Genomic DNA, 17382 nt, shown 5'->3' with positions numbered 1-17382 from the left:
TATTTATCTTGTCATAATTTAAAAATAAATTATAAGACTCCTACTTTTTTTTGACTGGATAAAATAGCAAACTTGACTATGAAATATTTTGTTGACTAAATATTAATTATTTTTATATTTATAAGATTCATAATATGTTAATTTCTCTAATTTTTTGACTTTTATTTTTAATCTTAATTTTAATTTAAGAAGAAGAAGTTAAAAAGATTTTTATCTAAACACACGTAGTGAATAAGGTATAAGTAACTCATTGAAGATTGCACCTTAGGGAAGTTGAAAGGGCTCTCTGAAAAGGAAGGCAACCATATTAAGCCATGTGGAATGGATGAGAGGGGTGAATCTAAATGGAGTATGCCACAAGAATTATTTAATGGATAAACTGTTGCAAATCAAGTCATTGATAGCGCGGGGGCCCATGGCTTGGGGTGAGAATGAAAGGAATATTGGGCCATGTGGAACAAGGGAATCGCGAGAATTCACAAATCATTGCGGCTGAGGATCAAATAAAAGATTTATAACTCAATGGCCTACCAAATCCGTGAGGCTCAAACTAATGACGTGGAACGCCATTCCTTGGGTGTTAGTAATAATATTGATAATATTTTTGCCACGGAAGGGATATTACCGGGGAATGTTTCTGCAGGAAAGGAGCAAATAAAAGACCTTATTTGCATGGCATTAAGATCCAAGCCTCAAGAATGAACAACTTGAAGATGAAGCAGAAGGCTGCGAGGGGACTTTCCAAAGATATGGAGGAGGCTTTTCCTGATCTCATTCCTTTACCTGTGACCAAGGACGGGTGTGCTTTCGAGTACCCCAAGAACATAAGTGGAACAGAACAAGGATGATGTGGACCCTGGGGTTCAAGTGTGGTTGTATAGCGCAATATTGTTTTTTATTTGTCTTTTTTATGGATTTAAACATTACGTGCTGGAACTGCCTGGGGGCAGCTAATAATAATTTTTTTTTTTGAATACCCTCGTGAATTTTACCAAGGAATACTGTGTTTCTATTGTGATTTTGGTTGAACCCCGTGTATCAAGGAAGAGGGCTGATGATTTTGCACCGTTTGATTAATTCACTTTTTATATTTCAAAAATATTTTTTTATTTTTGAAATGTGAAAAGTTATTTAAAATTATTTTGTTAAATTAAATGTGCTTTTAGGAAGGACTTCTTAATTAAATTCAGATGTGAAAAATTGGAAGCTGCAGTTTGTAGCTTTTAAAAAGTGGGTTTGAAAAGTTGGGTGTTTTTTAATTATAATATCTTAATTCAATATCTTATTCTTTTATTTAAAAATAATTAATTTCTTAAAAATATAATTATCATTTTAATAATAATAATTAGGTATCATATTTTTAGCATTATAAGTTATAAATTAAATAATTAATCTTGTTAATTTATAGCATTAATGTAAAATAAAAATTATAAATCTTTATCACATTTTTTAAAATTACAAATTAAAAAAGCATAAATAACTAGAGATCAAGTTTTTGGCATTATAGATTAAATTTTATGTTATTTAAAATCTTCATCACATTTTTAAATATTTCAAATATATTTTATTTATATAATAAAAATTATAAATTATTATAAATTAATATTCTTTTTGATAATTGTACATTTAAAAGTACATTTCACCATCATAATCCAAACAACTTTTAATGTACCAATTGAACTTTTAAAAAATATATTCAAATATAAATTTAGTTATAACAACTGACTTTTATTAAATTAATTTTTGTTAAATAAGCTTTCATCAAATAAACTTTTGACCAACTAAAACCAACGCAAACTTTATTGTATGAATATGTTTTTGATTTTTCTAATAGACTTGAAGCTAGAAGTTTTTCGAGTGAAATTTGGATCCTTTAGCATAATAATATTATTGTTAAAGTTTTTTTCACCATAAACAATTCATTCATGCACGTGTTATCGCGGCGATCGAAGGTGGAAGTTTTTTGTTAAGTACAATCCATGGTAGTTCGAACCAGAGTCTGCGAAAAGACCTTTGGCATAATCTAAAAATCATTGCAGCTGATATATCCGAGCCTTGGATTTGTAGTGGTGATTTCAATGCTTTTCTTGGCAGTGTTGAGCGTGTAGGGGGTGTTCATGAAAGAGCTAAAGGATGTGATATTTTCCAACGATTTTTGTTTGAGACGAGCTAACGTTGTAAAATCTGGGCTTTTATTGGCCTAAGTTTACTCGGCAGAGGGGCACGTTTTGCAATGCCTTGATTGTATGGCTAGGAATATGCAATGGATCAATACTTCCAATAATAATGCTGTGAGGCATTTACCCTAAAGTAATTCCGGTCATCGTCTTTTGTTGATGTAAATTCAGAAGCATTGCAACTTTCAACACGGCACTTCTAGTTTTTAGTATCTTGCATTGTGGGAGACCTCAAGTTCTTTTGCATTGGTTGCTCATGATAGCTGAAAGAGCAGCGAGACTACTCTGGAAAAAAGTTAATAACTTTATTGCCGGTGCTCTAGTTTGGAATAGACATGTGATTGGCAGTTCTACTAAACGTAAGAGATGTCTCGCTGCTTGCCTTGGAGGTATTCAAAAATCACTTAAAACTAAATCTTCTACCTACTTATCGAGACTTGAGGTGGAGCTAAAAAAGGAGTTTGAGATGATTTTGGAGTAGGAACATTGTTGGTGGGCACAATGGGCAAGACGTGATTGGCTTAACTTTGGGGATCACAATACAACTTATTACCACGCCAAGGTTATGCCAAAAAACTAGGAGGAAAAGGGTGCTGGCACTTAAAGGGGATGATGGAGAGTGTTGTTCTAATGAAACTACTCCAAGCAATTGGGCTCAGTTTTTTTTTTTTTAAATCTCTGTTCAAGGGAAGTAGAGATCGTTCCTCTGTATGTTGGTAGGGGGAGTTTCTAAAGGTGCCAAATAATTCTCTAAGTTCATTGGGATCATGCATCTCTTTACATGAAGTTCGTCAGGCTTCGTTTGATATGAAGCCTCTTAAAACCCGTAGCATTGATGAGATTCATGCTGCCTTTTTCAGAATCATTAGGAGACTCTGGTACTTTTATTTGCTCCATGGTTAACAAAGTTTTTGAAGGGCAAGCTTTGGAGCCTGAATTAAATGAACTATTACTTTGACCCCTATAGTTGATAATCTTGAGCGTTTGAAAGAGTTTTGACCATAAGTTTGTGCACAATTCTTTATAAGATTATCATAGAAGTTCTTGCAAATCAGCTTAAAAAAATCTTGTCGGGACTGATTCTTCCTAATCATGCAAATATCTAATAATATTATTGTTGCTCAAGAAGTCACACACTTTATGAAAAGCAAACACAGAAATATGGGATAGATGGTTGTTAAGGTTGACCCAGGAAAAGCCTACGATCGATTAAGATGAGAGTTCATAGAAGATACTCTCTATAACACTAGGCTACCTGATAAATTCATTAAAGCTCTTATGGTTTACATCATGACTTGTAAGTTGAGGGTGATTTGGAATGTGCAACAAATTGGGGAATTTCTTCCCTCTAGAGGAATACATCAAGGTGACCGACTATCTCTTTATATTTTTGTACCTTGTATGGAAAGACTTTCTCAAGTCATTAGTAGAGTTACAAGGTGAGTGGAAACCAATTAAATTAAGGAGAAATGGACCACCTTTGTCTCTCTTTTTTTTTTAACTAATGACTTGGTACTTCTTAGCACTTTTGCAGACTCTTAAATCAAACTTATCAAGAAGATCTAGGATGATTTTGTATTAGCTTGGGCCACAACGTTAGTAATAGTGAAATTCAAGTCTTTTTCTCTAAAAAAATATCTTTGGCTAGTCAAATAGATTGGTGTAACAATGAGTTAGGTTATTGCAAAAAAGATTACTTAGGTAACTATTTAAGTGTTCCTCTCTTACATAAGGGAGTTAAAATTGATACCTACGGTTATATTGAGGGAAGGTGAAGTGGAGACTATTGGGTTGGGCTGCCAAGACCCTTTCACTTACAGGGTGTCTTTCTCTTACTATATCTATTCTACAAGTATTGCAGCTCTATGCTATGCAAACAACAATTGCCTAAGGGCCTTAGTGATCATATTAAGAGGTTGATCAGAGATTTTATATAGGGCTCTATAGATAATGTAAGAAATACTAGTTTAGTGGATTGGGAGGAGCTCTGTCAACCTCAAACGTGCAATGGATATGCTCTGAAAAGATTGTAACCTAAAAATAAAGCTTTCCTTATGAAAATTGGTTGCAAGCTTGCTACCCAACTAGACCTTCTTTGGGTGTGAGTATTGAGAAGCAAATATGGTTGGGATGAGATGAATGGACTTAGGGGTAGAATTAAAAATGGTTCTATCCTCTAGCACAATATTAAGAAAATCTAGCTGGATGTGAACATGGGTCTTAGATAGGAGATTGATGATAGGAGGCAAGTTTGTTTCTAGTTTGATAATCGGCTCACCAATATAGGTCCTTTAAAATTTTTGGCTATTCATGATATCACAGAAGAAGAGCTTCTTCTTGCAGTCTACAACTTCATTTATATTGACAGTAACTACAATTGGGATCTCTTTGGTAGAGATATCCCACATCATGTTCTATATATTATTTAAGATATAAAACCTCTAAGCCTACTTGACAAATAGGCTAAGCGGTTTTGGGATCGGAGCTCTAATCACTATTATAAAATACCCCCTTACTTGACGGTTATTTTAAAAATTATTTAACAAAATTTAACCATTAAGTAATAGGGTGCCATATATTTATTTGACAGTTAAAAACCGTCAAATATTTTGAAGATTACTTGACAATTATTTTAAGATAACCATCAAGTAATCACTTAAACACTACCAACATAGGTGTACTGTAGGAATATACTTGATGGTTATTTAAAAATAACCATCAAGTATTTAGTAATATTTGATTGTTATTTCCAAAAAACTGTCAAGTATGTTTTGAAAAATTCTGTGTGTCAAATACTTGACGGTTATTTTATAATAACCATCAAATAAGTATACATACTTTACGGTTATTTCGAAATAACCATCAAGTAAACTTATACTTAATATTTTTTTAAATAATTGTCAAGTATTTATGATATATTTTTTTAAAATTTGGGGGCTGTTTGAAAAGTAGCATCCTATAAATACAAAGCAATCAAATATATATACCAGCCAGCTAACAATAAAAATAATTGAATCATTATTTATATTGAAATTATAATCCAAATATCTTTAATTTTCTATATCTACCTGTACCCTAAACCCGATGCCATAAAAAATCTATAACTTTATCTACTTAACAAGTTAAAATTTCAAAAGTAATTGGCCTTAGATATAAAATTGACTAAAAAAAATAAATGTGTATACCAAAACTAATTAGGCCTAACCACTGCTGCTGCTATCCACATGTTAAACACAGCCTGAGCTACCTCTTCAAGGGTTTCCTCTATATGTGCAATTGTATACCAAACACAATAGACATCCTCAAAGTACTGTATGCAAAGAGTTACAACAAATTCAAGTTAATAGCTATCTAACAAAAGTTGTTAAAATTTATAATTTAAGTGTCATTAAATTTAATATATACCTTATTAGGTAATGTGGTAGGGGCATTGGTGATAATATCTTTCAAGATTCTCATCAAGCAATAGTTACAGTCATTGCTCTAATTTGGTTGGAGTAGACACTATGAAAAAAAATCACATATCAATAAAATAATAGTTAAAAGATCACAATTTGTTGATTAAAAACTCAGCCCATTAGGTTTACCTTAACTGTGACCTATATCTCACAAGAGTCTAATGCCCTTAAGTTAGGGGACAAGGTCTTGTTAGTCACAGTACGATACAAGACCATAACTCTGAGAAGGAAGTAAAGAATAAATATCAGAAATTCAATATATATGAATATTAAAATAACAATTGATAAAAATTCAACTTACTTATTAAAAAGTTCTACCATAACTGGCCTGTTGCTTAGTTCTTCATTAAGAGGATCAAGATACCAAATTTTTAGAATAACAAGGTTAACCACAATAAGCATCTAGTGCCCCCTAATAAGAATAACAAGTGTTATCAAATAAGTAAATCTAAAAAATATTTACTTGTACTAAAAGTAGCTAGAAAGTGGCTCACCCTTGACAGTAAGAAGCAAGAAATAAAGTATTATTGCTTGCTGCCCTATCCTTGAATTGATCCGAAAGCTGCCTTGCTTGATCTTCAAGAGCTTCTTTTGTAATTTCATTATAGGCAAAGATATCATGGGGATTAATTAGCTTGAATCTCAACTCAAGGCTGCCAGGAATCATAAATGAGGTATAAAGGTGGCTTAGGTGAAAAAATAACTAGGTTAATACACGGATGTGCATACACACATATATAATTTAAGTAATTAACTGAGCATTATTAAAGAAATACATCATGTAGAAGCTTATCAAACTAATACTGGCCATTTTGTATTTGAGAATTTCATTTAAAATTTTATCTCAGATAACTTTAAACAAGCTCGATCTTCCATATAGCCCATCATCAAAATTAATGATATCCCCAATTGCCACTTGACGAGCCATCCTCATTGCCATCGCATATGTCTCAACAGAGGCACGGTATTTGTATTCTACAACTGGCACTGATGCTGTTGGATATTGTGAAATTGTGGCTAACTCTTTGGTATGGCCTCGACTTACCTTTTAGCTTGCTCTTCCCTCTTAGCTACACAACAAAAAAGTTAGATATTTATAATTATATTATAAAATTATAAATGACTATTCAAATCGTAACTTTTTTTAGGCAATGGGTCTTTTGCAACTTTGGTGTTACCACTGTTACAAGGCGGCTAGGCCATGCAACGAAACTCCCTACTGCTTCCCCACCGTATGTGCCTCATTAATAGGAACAGGTAATTGATAGTTGGGGTCGACGACAACAAGTAGAGAAACTCTAATACAGTTAGGCGGGAGGGGATGATTATGGATCGTCTCCCTGAAAATGTTGTACATGTGCCCTGTTGCAATCACTCTACGTTCAGGAGTGTTTGCCAAATAGTTGCAATCGTTCTCACCTTAATTAAACAAACAACAACGATCAATGTCTAAAATAAAAATAATTGGACAAATTCATAAGATAAAATATATTACCTTAAGTAGTTTTTTTGAGGGGACTGTGCAACTATCTTTCTGACTAAGGCTAATCTCACCCAAAGTCCTCCCAGGGACTTGCTCCTTCAACACATGTCAATTAATGCTGCCTGGGCTAGTAGTTGCTACTTCATAATGGCTTGCTCTTCTCTCAGCTCTTAGACCTCAGATGAAAAAGCTGATGTTTACTTTTTTATCTTGCTAAATATTGCTTCTTCTGATGCCAAAGCCGACACCCCTGACACGACCAGGGTGGTTAGTAGTTCTCGACACCCTAGCCAACATATCCTTATCCTCAGGAAGGTTGCCCTGTAAGACTTCTTGAGAGATAGAATCTTGTGTAGAGTTAATATGATTAGTTTAGATATTCATAATTAATTATTAAGTAATAGATAAATATAATACTTACAATCTTTTCAGTAACCTCCTTCACACAGAGGTTGTCAATAATTCCTTCTTTATTAGTACGTGCTAATTCCCAGAGCTTATGACGGGATATGGTAACCTCTGATCCCTCCTCCTTTACTTGTTTTTGCTCAATGCTTGCATACCCAACTTCCCTGCTCTATAAGGATATTCATTCTTCGCTACTCTTTCCTTATTCTGAGCACTCAATTCCTTGACAAGTTAATAACAAAAAATTTTGTTAGTACATACACATACAATCAATAAATAATACCAAACTTGAAATTTAAGAAATATTAATACTTTGAATTCCTTCCCACGCCATGAGACAACAAAAGCATTGCAATCCTCTTGTTTTACCAAAAGGCTGTAATAAGGGAGGAACTCGAGTTATAAGTTCAGCATTAGGATCTTTCAAATATTTATGTGTGATGAAATATCTAAAAGACGGTAATGTCCTCCTAGCCTTTTGTAGGACAAAATCTTGCCTGCTCTCATCAATGTCAATTCTTGACTGCAAAATAAAATAAACAACATATCAAATACATTAATTTTAAAAATAGTTTATACTAAAATATATTTAGTAAAATGTAACTTACCGCTATAGTATCCCAAACAAGAGCCTTCGTGGCTTCATCTACTTTGTGCCATGATTTTACTATGACAGGCACAGTAGTTTTTGCTACCATCCCAATATAACTTATGAATTTTGAGGATTTAATTACTTGCCCTTTCTTGTTCCATTGTACATCAATTTTTTTCCTACAACTCTTGTCTTTGTCACCTCTTCCATTATCGTTAGGCCCCACTAAATGTTATTGTACTCCTGCTCTAGCTTTTTCTGTATACTTAGAACCTCAGTTGAATTTGTAGCTAGAATTGATAGAGAGGTATTAACAAACTCACTATTAGAAGCCATTTATCTGTAAAGGAAGACAATTAAATCATTGATTTACTTAAACAAAATTCACAGAATTAATTCAAACATTAATCAACTTAAATAAAAAGAACACAATCAATCAACTTAAACAAAATTCACATAATTAATTCAAACATTAATCAACTTAGATAAAAAGAATATAATTAATCAACTTAAACACAAAGTTTCATCATTCAAGTTTTCATATAATTTAATTATACTTAATCAAGTTACCCAACAATAATTGATATAAAAATTTTGTCCTAAAAAATTTGATAGCATAATAGCTTAAAAAAAAGAGTTTTTCAAGTTTTGAACTCTCTCTTTATTCAAAAATTTCATCATTCACAAATTCTCATATAATACTTATACCTAATCAAATTATCTACAGCAACAATTAATATAAAAATTTCATCCTAAAAATTTAATATAACTCAATCATATCTAATCAAGTTATCCAATAACAAAATTATCACTATTACCACAATAAGGGAAGTAAATTTTCAACAAATTCATATAATGCCCAACAGTAAATTAACTTTCATATAATCTTAAATTTAATTTCCTCACTAATAAAGAACCAAAAACCAAAGCCTATATACATTCAATCACAAATCATAGTTTTAATGAATAAAAAATTTATATTCCAATCACTAATTCCAATCAAATCCTTAATTACAATCAATTGACGACAATACCACAAGGAAGAATGATAGGCCAACTTACTTAAAAGAGGTAGAGCACGAGGATGAAGAAGAAGAGCAGGGGAAGGAGGAGAGAAGACAACTAGTATTTTGCACTGTTGAAAAGCAAGTAGGGGAGTTTCAAGTCAGATTTATCCTAAATACTAAACCCAAAAACGAATTAAACATATGAAAGAGAAATTAAACTTACATATGAAAGACGGAGAATGAACCCAAAACGCCTAAAATGAAGACTTAGATGAACGAGCAACGCACGAACCCCAAAAAATAGAACCCACGAGCAAAACCCAAGGAGAATCGAGTCTAAATTTGTGTTTTTAGACAATTTTAGTGACAGAAAATGATTTTCAAGCACTCTGGGTGTGTTTTTGAAAATGTTCAAGTTGCAGAAATGTGAAAATGAAAGGTTTTAGAGTGTAAATTTAAAAGAAAATACCTGACGGTTATTTTATAATAATCATCAAGTATTCATTACTTGATACTTGTTATTAAATAACTATCAAATAAAATGTAGACATACTTGATGGTTATTAATAAACAAGCGTCAAGTAATTAATTTTTTATTTTTCCATTTAAATCATATATTTGATGTTTATTTACAAATAGCCATCAAGCACACTAAAATATACTTGACGGTTATTAACAAACAAGCATCAAATATATTTATAAAAAAATCAAATATGAGATGCAGGTATATTTGACAGTTATGTCAATATAACTGTTAAATATATACTAAATACTTGACAGTTGGTTTGAAACAATCGTCAAATATTTAGTGTCTTTTTTATTTGTTATTTTACACTTATAACCATCAAATATAAGGCGTTATATTTAGCTTATTCTGTTATAGTGAATGGTGAATTCTTGCTTCTTGGTGAAATCTATATATGAGTTAATTATGAAGGATGATTGGAACATACAAGACAACAAATGGGATGTAATATGGAAGCATGAAAGTACCCAGCGGGTACAGGTCTTCTTGTGGTTAGCCATCTATGGTGCTCTCTTGACTGATGTAGAATGTGTTAGACGACATATGACTCATAGTGACTTATGCTCGAGATGTGGCACGAGAAGTGAGGATATTGATCATATTCTAAGACATTGTTGTTTAGCAAGTGATATTTGGAGAGTACTCATGCATCAAAATAGGCTGTATCACTTTCTAAATAACTTGTTTGAAAACTAGATGCTACACAGTCTATAAGAATACACAATTGATAGCAATCTTAACTCTACATGGGCATTTATTTTTTGTCTTATTTGTTAGAAACTATGGGATGCTTGTAACAAATTTATTTTTTAGGAACTAACTAGTAGTTGAAGGACATTTTCTAGTAGACTTTGCATTAAAGGGAAGGGATGCTCTTTGCAAAACTCAAGGACGTGGACCAACCAAATTTTCTCATAACATTAGCTATAAGAAACCATCAATAAGTTGGGGGACTCTTAATTGTGATAGTGCTATCAAAAGCATTAGTAGTCAAATAGGTGCAAGATGCTTATTATGAAATACGAAGGGATCTTGGCATCATGATTGTTGTCGCAACATTGGTGTTTGGGCTATGACTGATGGCTTGAATGTGGCATAGGACTATGATTTCAAAAAGGTTAAGCTAGATATTGCCTGTATACTAGCCATGACTCTCCTATCACAAGACACCACGGCTGTGAATACTAACAACTGCTTAATTAGGCAAATCCATTCTCTTCTTCATAAAGAGTGGCAAGTTGAGGTCAATCGCATATATTGGGAGGGGAAAAAATGTGTCGACCTTTTGGCTTCTTTCACTCTCTTCGTGGACATTGGAGTGTATGACTTGGATCATCCACCTAAGACATGAAAAAACTTTTGCATAATGATACTCTAGGCGTTAGTCAGACTTGTATTTGTAGTAACAAACCTTAGTTGGGTTTTCTTTCCTTTTGAGACAAAAAAAAAAAAGAAAAATACTTTTAAAAGTTATCTTATGATAAAAATCAGAGGGAGTAAATAAGTGGAATGGGCATAGAAAATTAACTAAAAATTTTCAATCTCACATTTACATTTTTTAAATCAAACTCATTTAAAAAAAGAAAAAAATGACAGTAAAATCTTTTTGAAATATGCAAATAACAATAAAGTTTCTTAAAATATGATAATTTCTCTTAAGTCTCTTATGACTTTTGTAATATTAACTTGTTATTTGCTATCTCATTTTAATCATTGTTATAAAAAAAAATAGTTATTTTTTAAATTAAAATAATTGCAATTCACAAAACTTAGGTACAAAATTTTGCAAAGGGAAAATTGTAATTACTTATCTTACTTTAGTCATAGTCAAAAGAAAAAATAATCAATATTTAAATTAAAGTAATCATTGATACTTGCAACACTTAAGCTTTTTAGTAATTAAAAAATGTGGAAGGTTAAACTTATCATTTATTATCTCATTTTAATTATTATCAGAAAAAAAATAGTTATCAAAACTAAAATAATCATTATGTTCTTATTTTTTATTTTAAATTTTAAATTAGAGATATTATATTTATTTTACAAATGAAATAAATGTCACAAATATTTTAAAGATTTTATTATATTTTTCAGGCCTTTATTATTATTTACATATTTTTAATTTTTTTTTTTGTGATTTCCCCCCTAAAGAAATTTGTTGGCTGTCAAAAGACATAAGTAACCCCAGACATACATTTTTATTCCCTTGACTTCTCAGTAATCAGTGCCGCTGGGACTTCTAGCCTTCTTCTCTTCCGTTGCTCTCCCCTTCTTCGCACATCAATCATGGCGAAGCACTTCTCTTTCATCTTTTATCTCCTTGTAATACTCTCTCTCTTTCTCAATCAGTTCTCTTCGGGTTCTTTTGTTCGAGCCGAATCTCATTTTGAAGGCTTCGAAGCCGAAGATGACGAGTTCGACGACCAATCCATCGATCCCACTTCTCTCCGATCACCCCCTTTGACGCAATCGGAGCCCCAAACTACTAGACTCACCCCTCCAGATTCCAAGACCACGGAATCTGGTCCCGACCCGGATTTGGATTTGGATTCGGATTCTCAATCATCAGCTTCGGATCTTCCGAAGACATCACCCACTACCACCGCCGTCGAATTCTGGGATGAAGACGAATTTGAAGGCTTACCAGTGGAGCAGCCCATTCCGGAAATCTCCAATACTCCGGAAGATTCCAAACCCGCGGATAATAGTTCGGATCCTAAGGTCTCTTCGAAATCTGGGGATGTTAAGGGTTCGCGCTCGTTTACGATTGAGATTGTTTGCGGGAGTTTTCTGATTATGTTTGCGGTTAATTACTTTACTGGGAAGCGCGAGAACGAGAATATAGCTCTCGCCTGGGCTGCTCAGTTCGCGACGAAGGACTCGATTTTCGAGAAAAATTTTAGTCTTTTGGGGATCGGCGAAGGCGGTGATGATGCACCTTTGTTGCTGAAAGAAGGGCAAACGGTGTTCAAGTTCTACGCGAGCGGCAGAAGGTATTGCCAGGGTTTGCTGGCTACGATGGAGTTGAAGAGCAGGCAAGATCTGATATCAAGGATATACAATATGATTGTGCCTTCTAGAGATGAGATTACCTTTGAGGTAAATATGAACGATGAAGCCATGGATCACGTAGTGTTTGCAATGGCCAAGAAGAAGGCAGCGAAAGCTATGCAGAAGGATGTGTGGGATTTGCAGAGGTTTGCGGGTCTTGTTTCACCTCCCAACGGTAGGAAGTGGGTTGCTGATGAGTTAGCTGTTATTTCAGAGTCAAAGGAAGTTGCAGGTGAATTGATTACAGAGGCTGTGCTTGAGCAGGTTTGAACTGATTTTGTTTATCTTTACAAATTATTCGTGGTGGATTATCATGTTTTACTGTGCATTTCCTTGTGTGATTTGTTCTTTTGTTTTTTATTATATTATGTAGTTTATAGAATCCTATGCTTAAATCCTATGTCGTTCTTTATGACTTATAAAACTTTTTAGCTGGACATCAAACTTTCCACAATACATGGATGACTTAGGAAAGAGAAAACAGCCGAAAACTGAAGTAGAATGGACTTGAAACCCTATCATGATGAGTTAATAATTTTCTTAAGTTTGTTGGTGCACGAATAATGTGAAAAATAGTGATTGACAAATTAGTCATTAGCAATTAGTAAATTTTTACTAATTAGTCAGAATATCTAGGTATTCAATGATGCTATTTTTTTTTTTTTTTTGAAATATCAGATATATCACTAGTGGAAGGTTTAAACTTTTGAAATGACAAATGACAAGATATATGAATAGATGCCACCTCATGTGATGCTTTATACTGTTCGAAGTTTGACATGTCTGTGAGTGTCATTGCCCATTGTTCATAGTTCACGAGTAATACTCTTTTCTAGCGCTTCTGGAAGCTGGAAGCATAACGTGGGGATTGTTTGTGTGCATGTATCAAAGTTTTATGGTATGAAGAAGTAAAAAAATTAAGTTTTTGAGTGTAGGTTTTGTGTTGATAAAGAAAGAAAAGATGAAAGGGATTCATTAAAACTCACTATCAACAAAATTGCATAATGTCTGCCTGAAGGTTTCATTTTCTATCTAGTTTAGATGGAAACATAAGATGAGTAGTATATTCAAAAGAAATATACATCAATAGGATTCTCTGAAGGTACCAGTGTGGATGGCAAAATCAATCAATTAGACTTTTATGAATCATGAGCAACTTGATAAGAGCTTGTTGATTTGTGAAATCCAACTCTTTGAAATACTCACCAAGGGTGATTTATTGTACTGAAATCTCTAGACTGCTGACCAGATCCTTATGGAGAGCCTCACTTAACTGTTAATATCACGTAGTAGGTTAGAAATTGAATTGTCTGGAGGTTAAAATGGACTAGAAATTTACAAGTGACTGAATACCATAAATGGGAAATGGGAAGAGTACCCCTTATATGATATTATGCTTGTCCTTAATGATCCAAAAGCTGGAAGACCATTATTTCTTCTGGGAAATGTCTCAACTGTCATGATATTTATTGATCAATGCTTATGCATCCCAGTAAATATCCATCATTCACTGTCTTATGATCATCTAAGATACACTTTAGTAATTACTTTTATCTGGTTTATTCACTTTGCTAATTGTTAAGGATTTATTTGAAGAAGGCAGAACAGGATCACTAGATTTATTTTGCTAGGTTGTGCTGATTGTGATACATAGGCTACACCGTAATGCTCAAGTTCTCCAGTGGGCTAAAACAAAATTCTTAGTTTCGATTCCATATAGGCTCCACCTTTTTGCTAAAAAAAAGAAAAAGGAATTGAGTAGTACTAGTACCTCATTCCCAGGGTTCAGGCTATTTCATAGTTCATTGTATTACATGTTGAGATGAAATTGAAACTTAATAAACTTCATTCATATACAGCCACGCTAAATGCAACCACTCTATATGGTTTATGTTTGTTTATGGATATAGGTTGGCTTCTTTCTTTTGCATTCTTCTCTCTTGTTCCAATGATAAGTGTCTATGGGTTAAAGTATTGTTTAATTTTATGTAGGGTTAAGGTACAATTTTGCCTCTAAACTATTTGTGGAGGAGCATTGTTGTGCTTAAACTATTCAATGCAGCAACGTGGCCCCTAAACTAATTAAATTGGAGCAATATTTCTCCCACCATTTAATACCCAAACGTTTGACTATTAAGCTAGTGAGAGAATATGGAGTTTGACCACCCTTGGATGCCAGCTTACTAACTTGCTGAATGGTGAGAGATGATAACGCTATGAAGGAAAAATTAATCGGTCCATGTTGTTTATCTGCACCTTAAAGCACCCTGGGATATAAAATCTATTAAAAAGGCACAAATAATTTTTATTTGAGCTGAATTATCATGGATGAAGTGAGTAAATTAAATTTATGCTTAACAGCATATTAGTACAAGATTTTGAGACCTCTGCATATCAATTTGACATCAACAGTCTGAAAAAAAAATTGATCTCAATAATTCCTCTCAGCAAAAGAGGAAATAAGAGAAGCAACGAGTTGCCACTCACCAAGACTTTAGTTTTTCTAATTGGCCGCAAAGTTGGACGAGGAAGAACAGGAATCTGTGGGTGACAGCAATACCTTGGGTGAACACTTAGGTGATTTCTGATGTTCATCCATGAACTTCTGGCTCATGGAATAACACAACTTGAGAGCCGGCAAGGTGTTGTAGAGCTCCTCGTTGTCGCTGAAGCCAAAGCCAAGATCCAAGCAACCTTTGAGCTCATCCAGATCTTAATCGGTCAAGCTCTTGGTTTGAGTCAGATCCTCATTCAGCTTCTCCACAAAACCTTCAAACAAAACTTTATTCATCATCATCATCATCATCTTCTTGCCGCTAGAGGACATTCCCCCAAAACTGTGGCTCCTGATCCTGAAACGATCCCGCTAGTCGTCTCCTAGATCAAAGGCACACAAATTGCCAGTCTGAATTTCAGGTTCTTCATGGAAAGAGTTGGCATGAGAAAGAACTGATTCACAAGAGATGCTTCCCATTTTCCTTTCCAAACAGTGTAAAGATAGAGAGGTATTTCTCTCGGGTGTGAGAGAAGGAGAGGAGGAAGGTGGAGTGTGGGGTAAGAACTGTTCTGCAAGTGTTCTGATAACTGCCATGTGTGCCAGCTAAATGGGATCCACTTGCTTTAAATAATGGACGTTTTTGGGTTTTAAATGTTGAGGGCAACATTGCTCCAATTTAATTAGTTTAGAGGCTACATTGCTGCATTGAATAGTTTAGGGACAACATTGCTCCTCCATGAATAATTTGAGGGTAAAATTGCACCATAACCTTTTTATGTGTATAATTTGCACCCAGAAGTATCTTGATGTGCTGAGACTGAATTCACTGTGGCTGGCTTCTTTTAAATCATATAATTCTATATATGATTTGCTTCTTTCTTTTGCATTCTTCTCTCTTGTTTCTATGATATGTGTCCATTGGTTAAAGTATTGTTTAATTTATGTATATATGATTTGAGGGTATAAATTTCTTGATGGGCTGAGATTGACTTCATTATGGTTGGCTGCTTTTAAATCATGCACGTTCTGGCCCATGTGACATTTAAAGACAGTTGCGCAAGTTTTGTGTTTGGCATCTGTACAGTTCTTAATCAGGAATTTGATTTGCTTCCTGGCCTCCTAATGAGCTATTAACAACGTGCTGCAGGTTTTTGGTGACAAAGCTTCTGAGAAATTTGGAAAAGGTTTCATATCAATGCATTTCTCTGATCAATATCCTGGCATCCACAAAAAGGTACTGTTGTTCAAGTTTGTGCTCCCAGATGCTAAGAATATGGCTGACATGACTCGGTTGGTGGCTCTGGTACCATATTATATTGATTTGGTTGGGAGATTAAAACTAAGTGCTCAGGTTGGTGAATTTGCCCTATCTTATGCCTGTTGTATAGTAAATTAGGTTGCATGTATGGTCCTCTCTCAGACTTCGATGCCCACAATGCAGGCTCGGTCTAAGACAGAGGCTGCTCGGCTAAAGGCTGCTCAGGAACGACAGAAAGAACGTCAGAATGCCCGACAAGAAGCCTTGCAGAGAAAAAAGGCTGAAAGGAGAAAGATGCTGGAGGAAGCAGAGGCTAAGCTCAGTGCAGAGGCTATTAAGAAGAAAGAGGCGAAAGACCGTGCTCGTCAGATGAAGAAGGCAATGCCAAGAATAAAAATGTCTCGTGCTGGCTAGATTGAGTCTGTTTTTTCATGCAACATCATATTCAGTGCTCGAGTTCTTGATCGCTGGGGAAGGTTCTAATTTGCCCATCATGGTGCAGTACTCCAGTAGTTTGCATTAATCCTTCACTAGATAGGCATGGCCACGACTTGGTGAGTTCCATAGACATCAAAAATCCAAAATCTAGGTATTCCCAAAAAAAAAAAAAAAATCCAAAATCTAGATCTGAGAAGTAGATTATGGTTTTAATTGCTTCGGAATTCAGATGGTAATATTCAAACTGCTCGTCCTAGTTGCTAGGTCACTGTTGTATTCTCTTGTTTCATTGCTCAGGCAAAACGCTGAAGTTTACTTAACTTGCAACCTGTATTTTGTGGTGCATTGCTTAGTTTAATGGTGGTTGGAGATGAGGGGAAAGAACCTAATTTTTTTCCCTATCTGACCTTGACATTTTTTCTATGGTATAAATGAAGGTTTTTTTTCCCACACTTCTTCGTAGTTCCATACACGCTGCTTGCTTCCA

General features: G+C 34.1%; 1 protein-coding gene across 1 annotated transcript; it reads left to right on the top strand.

Annotated features, from left to right (window-relative positions):
- The first annotated feature begins 11872 nt into the window (after positions 1-11872).
- LOC129306535 (uncharacterized protein At5g49945-like) lies at positions 11873-17347 on the top strand. The gene is made up of 3 exons (XM_054947185.1): positions 11873-12966; positions 16347-16550; positions 16641-17347. The coding sequence occupies exons 1-3, from the start codon at positions 11938-11940 to the stop codon at positions 16869-16871; spliced, it is 1464 nt and encodes a 487-aa protein (XP_054803160.1). The 5' UTR covers positions 11873-11937; the 3' UTR covers positions 16872-17347.
- The last annotated feature ends 35 nt before the right edge of the window (positions 17348-17382 follow it).

This window comes from Prosopis cineraria, unplaced genomic scaffold, assembly GCF_029017545.1.
Source record: "Prosopis cineraria cultivar Desert tree isolate PC_DT_omini unplaced genomic scaffold, ASM2901754v1 PC3, whole genome shotgun sequence".
Lineage (NCBI taxonomy): Eukaryota > Viridiplantae > Streptophyta > Magnoliopsida > Fabales > Fabaceae > Prosopis > Prosopis cineraria.
This window is presented reverse-complemented; position numbering and strand designations above follow the sequence as displayed.

What these genes read in the sequence shown, in the direction of transcription:
- LOC129306535 (XM_054947185.1), top strand. Translation starts at nt 11,938, where the DNA reads ATGGCGAAGCACTTCTCTTTCATCTTTTATCTCCTTGTAATACTCTCT. An exon ending in CAGAGGCTGTGCTTGAGCAG is followed by an intron (nt 12,967 to 16,346) that starts GTTTGAACTGAT and finishes AACGTGCTGCAG; the next exon opens with GTTTTTGGTGACAAAGCTTC. An exon ending in GATTAAAACTAAGTGCTCAG is followed by an intron (nt 16,551 to 16,640) that starts GTTGGTGAATTT and finishes CCCACAATGCAG; the next exon opens with GCTCGGTCTAAGACAGAGGC.